Source organism: Setaria viridis, chromosome 9 (genome assembly GCF_005286985.2).
Source record: "Setaria viridis chromosome 9, Setaria_viridis_v4.0, whole genome shotgun sequence".
In the NCBI taxonomy this organism is placed as follows: Eukaryota; Viridiplantae; Streptophyta; class Magnoliopsida; order Poales; family Poaceae; genus Setaria; species Setaria viridis.
The window spans coordinates 55,454,796-55,474,470 of NC_048271.2; the positions used below are offsets into that span (position 1 = coordinate 55,454,796).

The 19,675-nt window shown below is 47.1% G+C and overlaps 3 protein-coding genes across 3 annotated transcripts; all 3 read right to left on the reverse strand.

Annotated features, from left to right (window-relative positions):
* Window positions 1-1,455: 1,455 nt before the first annotated feature.
* Window positions 1,456-2,928, reverse strand: LOC117836249 (ethylene-responsive transcription factor ERF024). The gene has a single exon (XM_072291103.1). It carries the CDS (start codon window positions 2,538-2,540, stop codon window positions 1,926-1,928), a length of 615 nt encoding a protein of 204 aa, XP_072147204.1. The 5' UTR covers window positions 2,541-2,928; the 3' UTR covers window positions 1,456-1,925.
* A 136-nt stretch (window positions 2,929-3,064) lies between these two features.
* Window positions 3,065-6,192, reverse strand: LOC117836248 (protein-ribulosamine 3-kinase, chloroplastic). Its single transcript, XM_034715638.2, has 9 exons — window positions 5,979-6,192; window positions 5,441-5,594; window positions 5,234-5,324; window positions 4,818-4,892; window positions 4,641-4,729; window positions 4,430-4,548; window positions 4,149-4,289; window positions 3,853-3,929; window positions 3,065-3,414 (listed from the first exon to the last, which is right to left on the reverse strand). The coding sequence occupies exons 1-9, from the start codon at window positions 6,109-6,111 to the stop codon at window positions 3,268-3,270; spliced, it is 1,026 nt and encodes a 341-aa protein (XP_034571529.1). The 5' UTR covers window positions 6,112-6,192; the 3' UTR covers window positions 3,065-3,267.
* A 4,846-nt stretch (window positions 6,193-11,038) lies between these two features.
* On the reverse strand, window positions 11,039-15,643 carry LOC117836375 (uncharacterized). Its single transcript, XM_034715784.2, has 11 exons — window positions 15,449-15,643; window positions 15,059-15,210; window positions 14,773-14,952; window positions 13,889-14,047; window positions 13,357-13,682; window positions 13,141-13,238; window positions 12,853-13,040; window positions 12,585-12,758; window positions 11,727-11,879; window positions 11,443-11,613; window positions 11,039-11,357 (listed from the first exon to the last, which is right to left on the reverse strand). Exons 1-11 carry the CDS (start codon window positions 15,603-15,605, stop codon window positions 11,334-11,336), a joined length of 1,782 nt encoding a protein of 593 aa, XP_034571675.1. The 5' UTR covers window positions 15,606-15,643; the 3' UTR covers window positions 11,039-11,333.
* Window positions 15,644-19,675: the final 4,032 nt, after the last annotated feature.

Here is a 19,675-nt window from a genome sequence, read left to right on the forward strand (position 1 = left end):
ACACGAATTTTCTTTCGCTGCCACGGCCTGTCCGTGCTCGGCTGGACACGGGTGGGCCCTCCCGAATTCACTGTCGTGTCAAGCGTCAACGTCGCCGGTTTCAGAAAAGAAAAAAAGAAAAAAGAATCGTGGCAGACAAGAAGGATCCCTGGCGATAAATTCTCGTTGACAATTCCTCCACCAGTCGTACTATCGTGTACACGTAGTACACAGTACACTGGGGTAGCAAAGCTGTACGCGGTGACGTGTCGCCTGCGTGGATGTGTACACACCGGAGATGTTGAGGAACACGGTGCTACCGTGCAGTGTGCACGAGGGAGGCCATGGCGATCGAGGCATTGACCTTGCAGTGAACCTTCGCCGCTGTTTCCGGGGACGCACCCGTCGCCGTGAGCGCGGGACTCGGCGATTCCCGGCGTCCAGGTTTCGGCGTCTCTGTACAATCGCACGGGTACGGACGCACACGTGTAGCGGGTTTGTATATGCTGCATGTAGGACACTGTTGGAGCATCAAAGTCTGTTCTCCAGCTGTGCCATTAATCGTTAGATGCGTCTTGCCTGCCTGTTTGTCTCGGCTCGTCACCCCTGATTTGGAAAACAACCTGGATCCCGTCAGGGTTATTTTATTTTATCCCCACGAGATTAATCTCTGACGATGTGCGCCAGTTTGATTTGCAGTCAATTGGCATTTAAGGGTGCAGGGATCTTCTGTATCGTCGATGCGTCGTTCATACCTGAATGCAAAAATTTGAAATTTCTAGTTCTGAAGAATGGGCAAGCCGCAAGCGGACACCTGAACAAACCCGTCGGTCTGCACACTGCACTGCACCAACAGCAGCAGACCCAGACCCAGACAGAGACACGTAGCGCCTGCCCGCACCGTCCTGACATCACGGTACGCACATCCCAGACCCAGACAGAGACGCCGGGCCGCGCCCGCCGCCACCACCACCTCCTCCCGTCGCAACGGCACACGCACCAAAAGCAACGTGTCAAATACGACCACCTTTATACAGCCCGTTCGGTACAGATTATTTTGCCGGTTAAAGAATCCTAGCTGTTCCATAATTGCCGGCGATAGCAAGCCGATTTCTTCGAGGAGCGGCACCATCCATTTCTGCGGCCGAGGACGACGAAGCGCTGCTAAGACGAGGACAGGGCACCACCACCGTCCACGGCTGGGGCACGCCATCGCGCTGGATCTTCTCGCGCCTAGTGCAATCACAGCAAAGCTCATGCCATTTCGGGCATGGCATTCCATTCACTCCGTCAGTCCGGCACCTGTAGTCTTGTACAGCCACCAAACTTGCATGCCCTAGTCCAGCAGAAACCTGGCGTCCAGCTCTAGGAGAGAAGGGTCTCCTGCATTTCCATTTTCCAACCAATAACTACCTCGCGGATCAACCTTTTGCGTTGGTACAGATTCGAGCACGTTAACATGCTGGCGATCTAGTGAGATCAGATCTTGCAACGTGCCGTACGAATAGTAGCCGTAGAATAATGGCAGAGCTAGCTATAGATATTAGCTCCTGTACTGCAGAATTGATACTTCTGGGCTGGGACGCCTCCTTCATGCTCTCTGCTTTTCCAGTGAGAGTGTGCAGCAGAGCCCAGTGCAGTACTGGAGTTGCAGATACATGTGTTGAGCGATTTGGCGGCAGAGTATCAGGAGCATCAACTCCGCTCTAACCTGGCTACGAGGACAAGCTCGCTCCGCACGTACATTCTCTAGTTACTTACTTACTTTTGTGGTGAACCTGCAGGCTGCAGCCGTAGAAAATGCAACAACAGGCTGCGTATAGAAGTTGTATCTTACCATAATACCATATCATATCACGTAGGCATAGCCAAAGCTGAAAAAACATACGCCTCGTGGTCGTCAGATTTTGTACATACGCTGATGTGCAGCAGCGTGTCAGGATGGTTCAGGAGTGATCCCACAAGCTCATGCCATCGTCGTTGCCGTCCTCCTCCAGCGACCCGGCTCCTTCCGCCGTGGGGCTGAGCCGCGGCGGGCTCATCATCAGCCCCTCGGCCATGCCCTCCAGCAGCCGCGGCATCTGGAACACGTCGTCCTCGTCCACAATGCGCTTCTCACGCTGCTCCGACGCCGACACAGCGCCGGCGTTCTCCGACCCCGACGACGTGCTCGCAATCGCAGCCGCCTGCGGCAGATGGGAATGGCCGGCGGCGCATTCACCCGGATAACCGACCATCATCGTGGCGGCAGCCGCGGAAGCCGCCGCGCGGATATCGTCGGGGGAGCACGACACCGGTGCCGCGCGGGACGCGGCGGCGCCGGGGAAGTTGAGCGCGGCCTCGGCGCCCCGCAGCGCCAACGCGGCGGCGTCGTACGCGGCGGCGGCCATCTCGGGCGTCGGGTACGTGCCCAGCCAGATCCTGTTGGACTTGCGCGGCTCCCGGATCTCCGACACCCACTTGCCCCCGCGGTACCGGATGCCACGGTACACCGGGTGGCGCGTGTCCGCGCGCACGCGCCTCCCGGGCAGCGGCGTCCCAGCGTCCTGCTCCCGCTCCATCTCACCGGACCAAGGTTTTCCTACAAGAAACGTGCTGGAAATGCTGCGATCACGGCCATGGACGCGGCCATTGTGATGCTACGAGCACGAGGGTTTAAAAACAGGGGAGTAGGTGGCGGGGAAAAAAAAGAAACTTGGGACGACGCGTCTGATCGAGTTGCTTGTCTCGTTAAGGCTTAGCTGGGGAGCACAGGATGCAACAAAGCCTAAACTTTTGAAGCTTTTTTGGCAGTGGGTCGAATGGCAAGTCGCCACGTTATGTGGTCACCGGTTGTCAAAAATGTTCGTAGTGGGCGGACAAGGATATGGCCTTTTCACTAAGGTTGTTAAGAATATCGAGGTCGCAGGCATATATCCCCTCATGGTGTGTGTCGTTCCAGTTGACGGAGGTTAGTTTATGATGGGTCACAGGATCACTATCATGTTGACTCGTTCTTCTTGGGACCGAATCATGATTGCCACCACACACACACACAGATGACTGGGGACGCGGAATACATTATTCCTCTCAGACACCAAACGAGTATCCAGAAACAAGATCACCATGGATTAACAGCGAGATATTTACATAACCCAGGATCTTTTAGTTGATTGATACAGTGATGTAGTATGATACTATGCACACAAAAAGCTAGAGATTTTACATGATAACGATTCACGACATACAGTGAGGTTATGAACACGCGCATTGCTGCCTCTGTTTTCATGTGAGAATAAACAGAAGAAACTAAACCGCGAGCAGATATAAGTAGTCTTCGATTATGGACATCGCTGATGAGCGGTACCCAGAGCCAAAAAGATTGTAGTGATTCAGGTAGTGGTAGAGGAGATAGAGGTCCCTCCTCTTCTCAAACCCTGGCTGTTTTGGCACCACCTGTATCAGAGTAAAGCACCGTTAATATCTCCACCAAAACAGTGAAGAATTGAGTAATCCACCGACCATAAGGCCTGTGGTGTTAAATAGGACTAGACATAGACAAGCACTCAGGAAGTAAAGCTGGAGGTGGGAATGATCCATAGACATTCCCTACAAAGCAAGTAAGCAATTTTCATGCCAACACATGGACCGCCATATTAGGTGGTGTAAGACCTATGTTACTGACACCACTTTACGGAAGGAACCTTCCTGCTAAAATTTTCAGGTCCGCGACCTAATGACTTTATAGGCCAACAAAAGGTAACTCCGCAAAAGAAATCTGACCCGTAACCAACAACCTTGAACGGTGGATGGTTATAATTACGTCTATGATTCATTTTCATGTGCAGATTTGCCGGTGCTCCGGTCAGATATGCAGCAAAAACAAGTAAATACCTGAAAATAGGCATTATAGAAGTCCCCACCGAATCCAGCACACCAGGACATCCCAAACTCTGCCTCATTGTGACCATCTGCAGTTTTAGAGCTGGTAAGTATGTATTCATAAATTGTATATTGATTGCAAATTGCTACATTTCAAGACAGTACACAAATACAGAAAATGTTCAACGACAGCACAATAGAAGTAAAATAACTTGATGAAACTACCGGAAAGAATCAAAATTCATTTTTTTTGCAACAAGCATTCATGATTCTGAATTTGGATGCTAAAACCAGTGAATTTTACTTACAGTAGCAAGCGGGATCCAATATCACTGGTTCTCCATTAGTATCAGAGCTTATGTTTCCGCTCCACAAATCACCGTGAAGCAAGCAGGGCTCAAGAATGGCGCCATCAAAAAGTGGACGGATATTCTTGATCAATCGCTGACCTGTGCATAGGAATTTAAGCAAAAAAAAGAGAGAAAAATTCAGTTACTGCATTCTCAGCAAAACATAGCTAAGAAGAACAATTTGGCAAACAAGGAGAGAAATGGTAAGTGCTGACTTAATTCCACTTTACCAACTGTACCTTTTTCATATATGGCTGAATCTCCGTATCGTCTCGATACCAACTCCAACTGGTAGCCCAATCTGTGCTTAGAGTAAAACTCAATCCAGTCAGCAGTCCAAGTGTTAATTTGTGGAGTGCTGCAATAACAAAATAGGTGGATTAGGAAGCCTGGGATAGCATTCCTGACGAACCTCAAGTAAGATGCCAAGTTTAATCAAATTGATTCTACCTTCCAATAGTATTGTCAACATGGAAACCATATCCCTTATCAGATTTAGCAGCCTTATGCATTTCAGCAAGCTTCCTTCCCAAAACTGACTGATGAAAGTTTTCTCTGTTAACTATAAAAGAGAGAGAAAGAGATAAACAGGCAAACTAAAGCTTGAAACATTTGGTATAGAGTTACCTGGTCTCCCCTAGAACGACCAAATTCAATAAACTCCATGATGATAAAAGAGCCGCCAGTGGGTAATGATCCAACCTATACTAATGGACAAACATAAAAACAAGGATTAAAAATCGGAAATGTCAAGTGAGTTCAGAGAGCTATTGAAATAAGTAAGCCTACATATGCACAACCATTGGCAGAGTTTGGGTCGCCTAGATGATTAATAATCTTCAGATCAGTGGAATAAAAATACGAACATGTATGCTAATTGGAAGGAGTAGGGCTTAAGCTTTCAGAAGTACTATACGAGTATTTCCATCGTGTATGAGCATCACAATGATGGACTGTTGGTCATGCAAAAGTATCACAATGTTGATGTTAATGCATTCAACATATGCACTAGTACATATTGCCGAATCTGCCACTTCACTCACCTTGTATGGCAAAGGAACCCGGATCGACTTTGTGTCATACATTGCCTTCAAACCAAGAGCTTCTCCTTCAAACATTTCAGGACCAATGCGGCTGGCATGTGAAAAAAATGTGTCAATCCCATCATTTTGCCAAAACAAAACCCAAATCATCAGTACTTGCACAATTCCAGGACTGTCATGAGTTCAAAAGAGATTTTTTTAGCACACCTATTGGTCTTCACAAAGAAGGGGCCCGCATCAGTATCATAGCGCTGAGCGGAGTTAATGCAGCCACCACCAATGGACCTGGTCCCTTTGATCTGCGTGGCCTTCCCTTCTGTAAGAATCCATTCCCTGATTGGGTCATCGCCCAGCGCCGCCACTGCCGCGGCACGAGAAAACAGATTACAGGCAAACAGTTAGGGTAACTCAGAACTGAAAGATGCATAATACAACAGTGTATTATGAATCTAAGATGTCATGAATTGGGGTTGGAATCTGCTAGTGCTAGGCAATTAGGCATAAAGCCACGCATACAGCACTACCAAACGTCCAACCCAATGTCTCTCAACCTTCGATCCCCTGCATTTCAAATTCACCAATCCAATTCTACCGCAATTCTCGCTGATGCTACTAGAAGTCTAGAACCAATCGAGACGGCAAGCACGGCGCAGCTAAGCTAGAGATAACAGCGAAGAAATTAAATCGGCGCGAAAACTCTGAGAGGTCAGTTGGCACTGGGCGGCGAGCGGGGAAGTGAGCTTACTGACGGAGAGCCGGGAGCTTGCTCTTCGGGGGAAGGCCGCGCAGCAGCGAGGTAGGGGGCGGCGGGAGAGGAACGAGGAGGCGGCGGAAGTGGAGGGCGAGGAGGCGAAGAACAGCGCCACGTTTGCGGCCATCGCGCTCGCTAGAGCTGAGACTAGTGGGTGCTGTTGCAAATAGGATTCGCTTTCACCTCGTACAAGCGAGTGGAAATCTCCCGCCCGCGTACGCGTATGGTCGTGCAGATATGCGCACGTTCACGTACGTGAAGGAGGTGGAACTGCCCACTACCGTCTTCCCAGGAGTTTATCTCCTAAATCTCCTGTAATTACCCTATAAATATGTACCATGAATGATTAAGAATACAAGCATCATTACTGTTTATCTCCATCTCTCTCCCAAGTCATTTTCTACTTACAACACGTTATCAGCACGACAAATACTATTGCTATAGAATAGCTCCCGCACATTTGGTACTCATTGGCAGCTAGACCACACGGGGGGCACCAACCAGAGAGATGATGATTTGGCAGTCCTGTCCGATTTGGCACCCCAAGACGGAGCCGGGGTGCAGGAGGGAAGCCCTGTCCAATTTGGTGTCGGTGCGCAGGAAGGAAGAACTTTTGGGTGGAAAATGACTGGGCCGCGAACCAACCCGAGCCATCTCTCTTCAGCCGTGTCAGCTGGACCCGATGGATGGAACACCTCCGGGGGCCTACGCGCACAGCGGTTGGTTTGCCACGTGTCGCCCGGTCCGCCGGCGGATGGACAGCGCCACGTCGTCGGTCGGCGTCCATCAGTGTTCAGTGAACTGAAGCGTGCGTGCGGTCGGCTCTAGCTGATCTGCCGCCATGGATGGACAGCAAAGACGCCGAAGGCCCGCCTCACGCCGACGTGGATCGCCTCCCGAGCGATCTCACGGGCCTGCCGGTACGCCCCGAGGACACGAGCTGCCAGCATGCTCGTCCCCTCCTCTTGGACTACACTAAGGTCCTCGCAGACGATGCGAACGGCGTCCCGCAGGTTGGCATGCTCGACGTGCTCCGCATCGGTGGCGTCCCTCAGCTGGGCGAGGTAGCCCTCAAGGCCTGTCCAGATAAGCCCACCAAGTCAGAAACCAGCGCAACGCTGCAAGCAAGAGGACAACGAAAACCTTACCCTCTGATTGGGCTCTCAGCAGACGTTTCCGGTCGAGCCCTTGGGACACGGCGGTCTGAAGCTCCTGCACCTGCAACTGGAGCCGAGCAACCTCCGCCCCAAGGTCGGCCACCACCTTCTCGACCTCAGCCTTTCGACCCGCCTCTAGGTCGCGCTCCTGCTGAGCCGTGTGTCGCTCGTGCCGGATGCGCTCAACGGTTTTCTGAAGGGCCTCATGCTCCTTCCTCAACCGTGCAAGCTCCTCGACGTCACGACGGGCCTTCTCGGTAGCGGCTCAGAACTTGTCCTCCGCCCTCCGCGCGCCTTCCCGCGCCTCCTGTTCCCGCGCTCGCAGGTCTGCGGCATTCTGCTGGGCAGCGGCGAGCTGCCCGGTCAACTCCCCGGTCCGCTGCATTTCCCTGGCGAAGTGCTCCCAGACCCCTCGCTTGCACCGGAGGAACTCGGACTTCCCCCGGCTGCATTCCTGGAGGGCCTACAGAATGATTTACGCTCAGGAACGGAGAAATGAAAGAAAAATAACCACCAAAGAGAACACCATACCTGACCGGCGGGAAAAACAACGCTGTCCAACTTCCCCATCGCGAAAGACAGGGCGGCACGAACGTCTTCGAGTCCGCCCTGCACCTCCTGCCATCTTTTCCGCTCCCCGACATCGTCCAGCACGAAGCGGAGCCTCTGCGGGTCCTCACAGGACATCCAGCGCACGGTCGGCCCTCCCCACGCATTGGGGTCATGCTAAGCGGGACAAGGGCACGGGAGGACTCTCCGACCAGCCCCAACGCTGCCGTCTCCATCGCTGCCGTCGGGGCTGCTGTCGCCGCCGCCTCCGTGACTGGCGCCTCGGACACTGGTGCCTCCCTTATCGGCTCCTCCTCTGCCTCGTCGTCAAGGTTTATCACCTCGTTGGATGGAGGAACCCCAGGGGCAGCATCTTGTCCTGCGGGGTCGGCTGCGGGGGCGGAAGGCGGTCGGCCCCTGCTCCATGCCCGACTGCGGCACTCTTTCTTCAATCGCCGCCGTGGAGGCCGCCTCCACAGGGGGCACCGCGGCCTCGCCGACAACATCGCCACTCGCTCCCAGCGGGGTCATCGTTGGCCCCGCAAGGGCGGTCGATGCCTGGAGCGCCTTCTTCGGCGCCAGCGGCAGGACGGAGTCTCGAGGAGCGGCACTGTGAGACGACGACAGCTTCATCAAAAAACAGCTCGACGCTAAGAAAAGAATAAGGTATGCGAGAACTTTCCACCTACCTCGCCACGGTACGAGGACGGCGGGCGCGCTTTGCCCCCGAGCTCGACGCCGACCCCGGGACATCCAATAGCGGCCGCTTGCCACTACCCCTCTGCTCGTGTGACGCAGGCAGAGGGTTGGGGGTTGGTCCTGTCGATCCCTGAGGCGCGCCCCTCGCCGACCCCTGGGGCACGACCTCCGAGCCCCGCGGGGTCGGGCCCTAGGCGGGCGGTCCGCTCGACCTGTCCCCCGCGGCCGGTTGAGGGGGCTGGTCCCGGATGACAAGCGCACCCGGCACGAGGGCCGGAACATAACCCTCTGTCGGTCTAGGTCCTTTCAATGTAGTTGTCAATGAAACTAAACCTGCTACTACCCCTATTTCTTTCAAAACTGTTATTATTATTGTCATGATGGTGTACATTTGTGTGCTTTGGAATAAACTTAGCATATGCCAGTGATGCAACTCTATTGTTTCGTGAACATTGTATTTAAATTTAGCTGATAATTACTGTTAGTTAGCCTTGGACAAGCTTGGGATGCAGGCAAACAAACACAATATGTGCTTAGCCAGGCCCAACTGGTTTAGGACAACCAAACACCTCGGTTAGCACCCGATGGGCCTGGCTGGTGCTACCTTGGCCCGGCCCAACCAGTACAGGCTGCCTGGTCCAAGGAAACAAACACGCCCTTAAATCCCCCTAATGTCAAATCATATACTGATTTTATTATTATGGTAGAGTCTCCTCACACGGGTCAAAAAAATAGACTCTAATGGTTACTTCATATATCATTCTAAAGCATCACATGTACTTGACTTTGATGAATGATTGATTATGATTCTACTTGATCACCAACCATTATTTACAAACACAAGGTTTCTTGTATTATCAAGATGCAAACATGTCATATAAAAGCAATATGAATAAATGTATTGTCCAAAATGTTTTGCCCTGTAAATTGCAACACATTGGGAAATAAACATCTTGCAAAAGTAATCTAGCGATAATTTCAAAGGTTCACTCACTAGGTTCATAGCTACATCCACATTTCATGAAATTTATATTCAATGACTTTGAGAGTTGCAAGGTTCAAGGAGAGTCTTCTCCTGGACAATAACTTGTTGAAACATCATACTCTTTTCCTTCTGAGTTTTTCCTCACAAAGGTTTCTTATAGAAGGTTTCTAATGAGGCAATATCAATATACGAATATATGTCATATCTCCTATTTTCTCCATGGGGGGTTTTAAAGGTGATATTTAAGACATATAATATGTCATATCTTCATTTTTACCCACGCGGGTTTTTGAGAGAATATCAAAGACATCATTTCTTTGTCATATTTTTCCCATTGGGTATTTAGAAGGTTATTTTTCATTACAATTCGTAGATCATACTATTGTTATCTAAACTTATTTACGAGGTTTTTCTCTAAAGGATTTCTCATATAAGTTTACATGGGACAATAACAAATATATGTTGTATCATTTTTTTTCCTGATTTTGCCATTATATTTTACATGAATTTTGATAGCATATCAACATACCATTCTCCTCATATTTTCCGAAAGGTTATGGCGGAATTTTTGTATTATATGTCATATCTCCGAATTTTTGCTACATGGGTTTTTGAATGGAATACCACATAGTGGTTTTTCAAATCATAAACCAATGTGGCATGATTTTATGGCATATCTATCCATATATATTCCTCAGATTTTTCTCATAGAGTTTTTTGAAAAAATTCAGCTGCATTGATCTTAAGAAAGATTCGATCAGGGGGAGTGTTATGAAACGACACCTTCACCAACGAACACCTTTTCTAAAGATGATCTCATCCATTGATTCTAGAGATTATGATTGGGATTAGCAGTTACTTATGTCACCAAAGGGACATTATCCTTTGGCAAATGACGGTGTGATTAATGATTGCCTATATATTCAAGAAGAGGCATATTTTGAACACAACCTTTCACATGTATAATTACTTTTTGTAGGTCAACTTCGAGGGGATCAAACAAATCCCCACTTGCATTTCTATTCCACAGAGACCGGTGGGTGGAAAGGCAAAGCCTTCTCAGGGTTACACAGGGTTTAAGCGGGTTGGGGGGGCAGATTACGTAGACAACGTTTGTCTCCACTTCCTAACCAGAGCTTCTTCCTTCCTGGGAATGTGGCAGCTCCAGGATCTCATCGATTCCTTGCATGCTGAGGTGAGTCTGATGTCGGGGGCTAGCCCCCGGAAGATAACATCATTCCTGTGCTTCTAGATTTCCCAGCCGAGGAGTAGAGGGTGTTGCACTTCTTTTGGGATTCGTTACCTTGGCTACTCGGGCATTGTGATAGGATGTGGTCCGCTGTTTCATCTGCTGTCTTGCAGATCTCAAAGAGCGCACCATCTAGGACATGCTTGCACGCCACATGTATAAATACTTCTATAAACATCAATGAAAACAAGTTCTTCCTTTCTATTATTTCATTTATATTTATACTTTAACAAGAGCTTTGCTGTTAGCTTGTTAGGCTTGGGAGCTTTTTTGGTCGGATGGGCCATAACTAGTGGACTTTTCACGTTTGCTTGGTCCAAATAATGCCCAAATTCATAAAATACCCTCCGATAATATGAAATTACAACCAACCTCGTGCCCTATAAGGAGAATTCCGCATGACGAATCAGATAACTAGACCAGTCCGGTGTCACCCACCAGTTCACAGATTTATTTAGCGCAATATAGTATCACGATTGATATACAAGATCGAATGGTGCCACATACTGGTTGACTGGTTGTACTAGCTATTGGATTGACACGCATAACCCAGCAGGTTGTTAACCCAGTAGATCAAACACAGATCTCCGAAGCATAAAAATGTATTACAAAACATACTAGGACCATATAGCTAGTGTTCCAGGCCAGTAAAAAGAACAAACATCAAATCCATGTGGATCCCATCCTTGATCCAATCCGGCATTGTTTAGTCATGGCATTGCATCATCCGGCGTCTGCAGTGGAAAGAATAGAATCAATTAGACAATTTTTCACAAGGCCCACACGGCACAAAAAAAAAAGTATTTTCCACTATATAACCTTGGAGGATGGGAAGGAAGACTCATGCAATATGCTGGTCATAACATCCAAGGCTGTATTCCGGATCAAGTGGGAAACCTCGAGTCCACGCGGCTCGGACAAGCTTAAGGTAACAAGCTTGTTCTCTCTCTTCATCCAATCGCACATCTCTTCGGCCTCATTTGCCATACCCTTGAATTGAATACATTCATCATTTTGCAACCAGTGCCAACGTGCGTAGGTAATTTACAGAAAAGAATGGATCGATACTTGTTAAAATTCAGCACACACAGGTAGGCACTAACCATCATTGCAGCAGCAGAAGCAAAAGATTGGTGTCCTTTGAGAAGGCCCAAGGCGCATATGCGGATTACGCTGCTCAGCTGGATGAATTGAGAAGAAGGCTGAGCACCATGCTTCAGCAGCTCACACATCAGTTCAGCCTCCTTGGTAATACACTTGAAACCAACGCTAGGCATTAGTCACAAAAAACTGTAGGAAGAATCAAAGAAATACCCTATATTCTGCCCAAAGAACTGCTTTACTGTATGTGCTGCTAAGTTGGATGGAACTAGTCCTAGCTATCAGTGTGGACAAGTGATACAGTAAACATTTAAGACTTGGGTTCTCAAGGCCATACTTAAATATTGTGCAATGAAACCTGTCAATATTTTATATCCCTCCCTCAACATAGGTCAAAGTTCAAGCCTTCTAGGGTAACACTCAACGTTGTTTGGCCATCCAGTGAGTGAGATAGGCAAGGATTTCAACTACGATAAAACAAGTGTGGAACCAAGATTGGATAATCATGCTATTAATTCTTAGCGCTGGTTATATAAAAATTTGAACCAGTTCATGCAGCTGCCAAATTCAAACACCGTCGAGGCAGTGTTTCAAGATTACATGAAAGATACAAGATGATTGCCTTTAATTTGCCACAATGAGTAGCACATCACAATGCCAACATGACAGTGAGACAAAGGTTTTTCATTTCCCTGCCCTCCGAGCATGATTTTCATCCCCCACCCCTCATTTTAGAATTTTTTTTTAATAACAGCAGCACAAATTCAGTCACTAGGATTCAGAAAAGAATAGCATTCCGGTGGTACAATACGAAACAGCATGTTTTGTTTGGTCTGTTCAGGCAAGGTAGGCGCACATACCACAAAAGCAATGGCAGAAGGAAGATCCAATTCAGCCCCTGTGCCACAGATTAAAAGCGCATGCTCCTTGATCAGGCTACTCTCCGCGATAGCGCTGGCTGCTAGGGGCTCACCAAACCTACGCAACACTTGAGTATTCCACACAGACAGGAGTTCCTCCTCCATCTCGAGACACTAATTGAAAAAAATTGTGAGTTTGAAATATGCTACACAAACAGCTTCAGTAAGATCATCGGTGGTTTAGTAAAGATGCAAGAGGGTTACTAACAAATTTGGCAACAGCAAGGCCCATGTCAGTAACATTTTGCGGATTTTTAGCAGCAGCAGCAGCAACGAACCCAGAAGCATTGCTTTCATAATACTTCTCAAGGTAGCTCCTATAGTCAGACCACTTAACAGAACTGTCTGGTGGAATCACCAGCCTTTCCCAACACCATATTTTACCCAAAACATCTTCTGAAAACAACACCAAAACAACATTACATATGAAGTATAATGCAAGGGAATTAAGAAAGCTCATAAGAATCGTAAGTTTTGTGATTAGCTTATTTCTTACCTTCTTTCCTCTTCCTCTTATTACTCTTCTCACCACCGAAATTCTCACCACCTTTCCACTTGTTACTCTTCTCACCACCTTTCTTATACTGAGAACCCCTGGTAATAATGCAGACAAATGGCATATTATGACAATGCTTGTCACCAAGAAGTAGTAACAAACAAAGACCACATGGAGCTGCATCAAGAAGGAAGAAAACAAGTGGACCATCCATACCCTGTGGTGTTTGCTGCTCCATCAGCAGCAATATTATCCCCATCACCCCCAGGACCACTTCTAGCAGGTTCTTCCGTAACAGTCATGTGCTCAGCAGCAGGTTCTTCCTTGACAGTCATGTGCTCAGCAGCAGGTTCTTCCTTAACAGTCTTGCGCTTGGCAGCCGAAGAATTTTTTAGTAATTTGTTGACCATAAATTCCAGGGTACTGCGCCGGATAACATTGCAGTCCCACATCTCACTAGGTGCGGCATAAAAAGAGAAATCAATAGGCTTATTATTTTTACGCATCCACGAACACATCATTTCAGCCTCCTTCACCATACCCTTAAATTGAAGCCACACGTTAGTATACCATTAGAGCCGACAAGCTAGTAGTAAAAAAATTGTGTAAAGTGCAGTTCATAAGGCTCAAGAATGGATGGATGGTATTATAAAGTTTGACAGATGATCCATAAGGTGATGATCGTTGGTTTGTCAAATGGATGGATGGATGATAACATTAGGTGGGTTTTTTGAAGGCAAGCACGTACCAACATAACAGCGGATGCAGAAACAGAATTGTCCCGAGTGCAGTTCATAAGGCTCAAGGCACACAAGCGTATTGTTGTGCACTGGGTGATTAATTCATCATCAATGGGTGCTTCAAGCCTCAGGAACTCAAACATCAGCTCAGCCTCCTTAGCAATACACTTGAAACCATCGTTTTGCATTAGTACAATGACCATAAAAAATCCGAGCAAAATAATAAAAAAACATCCAACTCGTCAAGGCAAATTTAGGTGCTAATTTATCCTTAACAAAAAAGGGAGCCACCAATTTCTTCCGGTTGGCCTACTGCATTTCTATAATGCACCTGAATATTTCTGCTATTTTACCTACGGTGTATACACCAAGTTGGACAATGCTAGACTGCCAGGTTGTCCTACATTTCTATAATGTACCTAAATATTTCAGCTATTTTAATTAAGGTATACATACCAAGTTGGATAGTGCTAGACTGCCAGTTCAAGCTACCCATATGGATGACAAATAAAGGATAAAAATTGAGGAACCAGGACAGATTTACTGCCTTGCATCTACTCTGTTACTGCCACAGGATACTACACACACTAAACAAATTCTTTAGGAGAGAGTTACTGTAATCTCGTGAATGAGCATAGTAACGATCGTAACTCAAAGTGGCCAGCTATATATAGTCATGTAACAGTAAGTAGAACTAGTTTTCCAGGAGACAATGACAGCCTGACATTGATAAAAATGGTTCAGTTATAGTTGGGACAACAGATTTATTTTTCAGCTAATTGTCCGGGCCAGATACAGAGAAACTACTACATAACATATTTTCATGGTCAAATATACATACAAGAGAAATGCTTGGTGTGTTACAGCCAGGCCAGGAGAGGAATGAACATACCAACAAAGCCACACCAGAAACATCAGAAAAGCTGCAATCTGCTGTGTGGACCACTGAACGTGCATGCTCCTGGATCAGGCAACTCGGAATGATTGATCTCCATATCATCAAGCTCGTCTCCTGTTCAGTTTCCACCCGGAGCTTCAACGCAGATACAAGTCGCTTCTCATTCGTGAGACACTGCTTGATTGAAAGCATGGATCATTAAACAGGAGTAGCATATAAAAACGGGTGTGTGGTTTGGTAAAGTGGCACGCAACGCAGCACAGGAGGTTTAATTACTTACAGTCCCAGCGGGAGCAGATAGGCTCGTGAATGTAGTAGCTGCATGCACATTGTGACGGTGATACTCTTCAAGGTATGTGGTATAGACAGACAAGGGCACGGCAATCCCCAAGTCAAGCAGCCTGTCCCACCCCCATAATTTCTCCAAGAGATCTTACGAAACAAGTAAAAATGCAGAAGAGGCGAGAAGAAATCATCATCAGAAATAGATATGGCGGCAAGCGTGCTCTTATTCATGTTTGTCGAACAAATTAATCTATAGAGTAGACAATAAAGGAAAAATGCCCCGATCTTGACAAATTTTGGATGCTAAAGGCCCCCATAATCAAGGAAAAATTCGAACTACAAAGTAATTAGTACAAAGGAATAGCATACGAATGCTGAACTTTACCATGGTACTTGACAATGTGTGGAAGAGGCCTCTCCTTTGTAATTTTACCGGACTCCTCCTCCTCCTCCTCCTCCTCCTCCTCTTCCTCCTCCTCCATCTCCATCTCTTCAATGAGACGAGTAAAATACTTCCTCTCTGACTCTTCTCCCTTGCTCATTGCCACGACCACCTTCGTCTTCGCGAGGTCGACGGGACGGGGACGAATGCAGGAACGACATCGGAGAGGTGGGACTCGGGAGCGACATCGGCCGTCGGATGCGTCGAACGGACGAGATCACCTCGCTATTAGTTGGGCCTGCGGGTTCAGGAACCCTAGCGAAGAAACGCAGGCCAAGGCCCGGGTTTCAGAACTCAGGCCCGTGCGACGCCTACAGGGAGAAGGTGGATCAGGCCCAATGCGACCTGCCCCGAGAAATTTATTGGGCAAGTGAAAAAGGGGTGAAAAAGAGGCATTTTCTGAGTACCATTACCATTAAAAATTCGGAATTGTATTCTCTGAGTGCTATCCAAACCGTTGTACAAATTTTGTGTTTCCCTTATATATTTCTACTACATTTACTAGTAGACATGCACGTACGACGCCCACGTGGATATCAATACAAACCCATACATAAAGGAGGAATTATAGTTGGCATTAAATCTTTTTTTTTTGTTTTCACGTGCAAATTAACCGGTATATACTACACTCAAGTCGCAATAAACTGATATATCAAAGCTATATGACTTCAAAATTTGCACTTGCTAATAATCCTCAACATTTTCAAAGAATAGAACTAATTAGAAGTTTTCATGAGGCCCGCATGGGGCAAATAAAATAGAGGGCTACAGCAATCATGATAACATTGCCAGAAACGATAGGGAAATGCATTCGTTTTGTCCTTGAAATGTAACTGTAATTTTACTAATCAACTAAGAATCAAGGCAGCAGGGCAAGTGGGAAGAATAAAATAAAAGAATCATGATGTCATCCATATCTCATAATTGCCCTCCTTGTTCAAGTGAGGAGACAATAAGAAAATAACACCAAGGAACTCAATTCTATATTTTTCCTATGTTTCCCCTATATTCGAAAGGGGGCCTAAATGTTTCTTGGCTCTTGCATACCAGACAAGAACATTGTGCCAAACATGACTAGTATGTGAACCAGTACAAATACAACAACAGATGTCCAGAAATGAAAAGGCTGGGGGAAAAAAGAAAAATTAGTCACAGCTACGGTGAGTATTTGTTAGCAGCACGAGCAACGGGGAATAGAGAGCAGGGAGGAAGGAGCAGGTAGGAGGAATGATGCAGTTTGAATTCAGTAGTTCCTTGTTCGATACAGACTCAGACGCACTCACTAGTCGCTACATCTTATAGCTAGACTTCCAATTCTGGGCCAGCTTAAGTCTTGTTGGGATTGGGCCGGCGCTTGGGATTGGGCGAGTCTTCGACTGAAGCCTGGGAGCCGGCGCCTTCTTCTGGAACAGCATCAGGTTTGTTGGGCTTGGGCTTGGGCGAGTCTTCGACTGAAGCCTGGGAGCCGGCACCTTCTTCTGGAAGAGCATCAGGTTTGTTGGGCTTGGGCTTGGGCGTGTCTTCGACTGAAGCCTGGGAGCTGGCGCCTTCTTCTGGAAGAGCATCAGGATGGCCCGAGGTTGCGGCAGTGCGAACAGTATTTGGCTAGACCAGAAATGCATAAAATTATGTCAACCTATTGCCATGAACCAAAAAAAAGTATTTTCCACTAACCTTGGAGGAAGAAAAGAAACACTACATTCTGGTCATAACATCCAAGGCTTTCATCCGGATCAAGCAGCTCCGGTGGAGCTCACGAGGCTGAGGCAAGCTTAAGGTAATAAGCCTGTTCTCTCTCTTCATCCAATCACACATCCTTTTAGCCTCGTTTGCCATACCCTTGGATCGAATGCATTCATCATTTTGCAACCAGTGTCAATATGTAAGTGTCAATATGTAGGTAAATTTACAGAAAAGAAATGGATAGATATACTTGTTAAAATTGGGCACACATATTGGCGGGAGGCAGGATGGGGGTAGGGCACTAACCACCATTGCAGCAGCGGAAGCAATAGATTGGGGTTCTCTGAGGTACACAAGGCTCAAGGCGCACATGCGGATCACGCTGCTCAGCTGGATGATGTCATCAGAAGGCTTAGCACCATGCTTCAGCAGCTCACACATCAGGTCAGCCTCCTCTTTAAATACACTGGAAACCAATGTTAGGCATTAATCAAAAGACCATAGCAAGAATAAAAATACCCTATATTCTACCCAAAGAACTACTGCTTATTGTATGTGCATGTGCTGAGTTCGATAGAACTAGTCCAATCCATCCACACGGACAAGTGAAACAGTAAACATTTAAGACTTGGTTCATAAGGCCATAATTAAATATTGTGCAAACACTCCTACACACGAGTCAATATAATATATATGTTTGCCACATTTAATTAAAAGAGCAACAATTGAAGCTTTCAAGTGTAACACTCAACTTTGTTTGGCCATCCTTTGAACTACCGCAAAACAGTAGTGTGGAGCCAAGACCAGAATTGAAACAGGCTACTAATTCTTACCGCTGATTATCTAAATTTGCACCAGTTAATTTGTGCAGCTACCAAAATTTAAACACCATCCAGGTAGTATCTTCAAGCCTAATTCTCTTATAACTCATGTAGCTGCATCAAGAAGGAAAAACAACATCCATCCATACAACCATACCTTGTGGTGTTTGCTGCTCCATCAACAGCAATGCCATACCCATCACCACGAGGACCACTTCTACTAGCAGGTTCTTCCTTATCAATCTTGTGCTCAGCAGAAGACTTTTCTAGTATGCTGACCATAAAATTCAAGGTACCATACCGGACTATGTGTCTGTCTCGAATCTCATGAGGTATGGGATCATCATAGAAATCAACAGGCTTGTTATTTTTAAGCATCCACATACACATCATTTCAGCCTCCCTTGCCATACCCTTAAATTGAAGCCACCCCTCAGTATACAGTTAGTGCCGATAGGCTACTAGTACAAGTTAAAACAAAATTTTGCAAAGTGCAGTTCAAAAGGCTCAAGAATGGATGGAAGATAGGCCCATTAAGGCTCATGGATGGATGATAATATTAGGTTGGGTTTTAAGGCAGGCACGTACCAACATAGCAGCAGAGGAATAAACAGAAGTGCAGTTCATTAGGCTCAAGGCACACGAGTTGAGGTCTACAAAAGTACTCGGAACTGCTGCATTTGACTAAAAAGTACTTGAGGGCTTGTCGTACATACATCTATAGGCCCACCAGAAGGTTTGGACAGTCCTAGATATGGGGCTGGACACCGAGACGCATCTGACATGGAGACCATGGCGCAGGACAGCGTAATCTACATGGAAAGACAGGAACTAGTCGAGGATTAGGAAAGTACTCGTTGTAATAAGAGTAGAACTCCTCTAGTCGTATCCGACTAGTATTTTTGTAACCAACTGACCTATAACCCTGCCCCCGACAATATAAGGTGAGGCAGGGACCCCCTCTAAAGCAATTCAATCCAACCAACACACAGGACGTAGGGTATTACGCTAATTAGTAGCCCGAACCTATCTAAATCATATGTTGGTGTTTACCTTCGAGTTTCTGATCTCAACGAGCCCCACTAACCAAAACACTACCTTGGGCACCCCCTCAATAGGTTGCCAAGTTTAAACACTAACACACGCTGCTGGCCCCTAGCTGCTGCGTGCGACGCCGGCCCCTCGTGCCTCCCGCGGGTGCCGCCCGTCCGCCACCGCCGGCCCAATCGGGGGCGTCTTCTGCCGAAGTCTTGAAACATTAGGCGGTCGTGGAGGCTGTTTTGGAAGCAGTCAATGACGTCACGCTACGTGACAACCATGATTGTGGCCTTTTTGAAAAAGTAACATAAGTAGCTCCGCAGGGTCTCGCCTTCTTGTTACTTGACCTGAGACAAGTCCTGTGTAGTTGTTGGTGAATATCACCTTTAGGTCCTTCCATGAGTTGATGGAGTTTTTATCTAATGATTCGAACCATGTGAGTGGCACTGCCTTCATGCAGATGGGAAAGTAGACGACTTTGGTGTCGTCGTTTCCCCCAGTTGCTTGTACTGACAGTGAGTAGCATCGGAACCATTGGATTGGGTCTTGCTTACCATTGTACTTGTGAGTAGCATCAAAACCATTGGATTGGATCTTGCTTACCATCGTACATGGTGATGCCTGGGGG

Excerpts from the sequence above, each read along its gene's own strand:
- LOC117836248 (XM_034715638.2), bottom strand. The coding sequence starts at position 6,111 with ATGGCCGCAAACGTGGCGCTGTTCTTCGCCTCCTCGCCCTCCACTTCC. Across the intron at positions 5,595-5,978 it reads AAGCTCCCGGCTCTCCGTCA|TGGCGGCGCTGGGCGATGAC; the intron begins GTAAGCTCACTT and ends GTGCCGCGGCAG. Across the intron at positions 3,415-3,852 it reads TCTATAATGCCTATTTTCAG|GTGGTGCCAAAACAGCCAGG; the intron begins GTATTTACTTGT and ends ACTCTGATACAG.
- LOC117836375 (XM_034715784.2), bottom strand. The coding sequence starts at position 15,605 with ATGAGCAAGGGAGAAGAGTCAGAGAGGAAGTATTTTACTCGTCTCATT. Across the intron at positions 13,041-13,140 it reads TAAGAGGAAGAGGAAAGAAG|AAGATGTTTTGGGTAAAATA; the intron begins GTAAGAAATAAG and ends TGTTGTTTTCAG. Across the intron at positions 11,358-11,442 it reads CTTCCTTCCCATCCTCCAAG|ACGCCGGATGATGCAATGCC; the intron begins GTTATATAGTGG and ends TTTCCACTGCAG.
- LOC117836249 (XM_072291103.1), bottom strand. The coding sequence starts at position 2,540 with ATGGAGCGGGAGCAGGACGCTGGGACGCCGCTGCCCGGGAGGCGCGTG.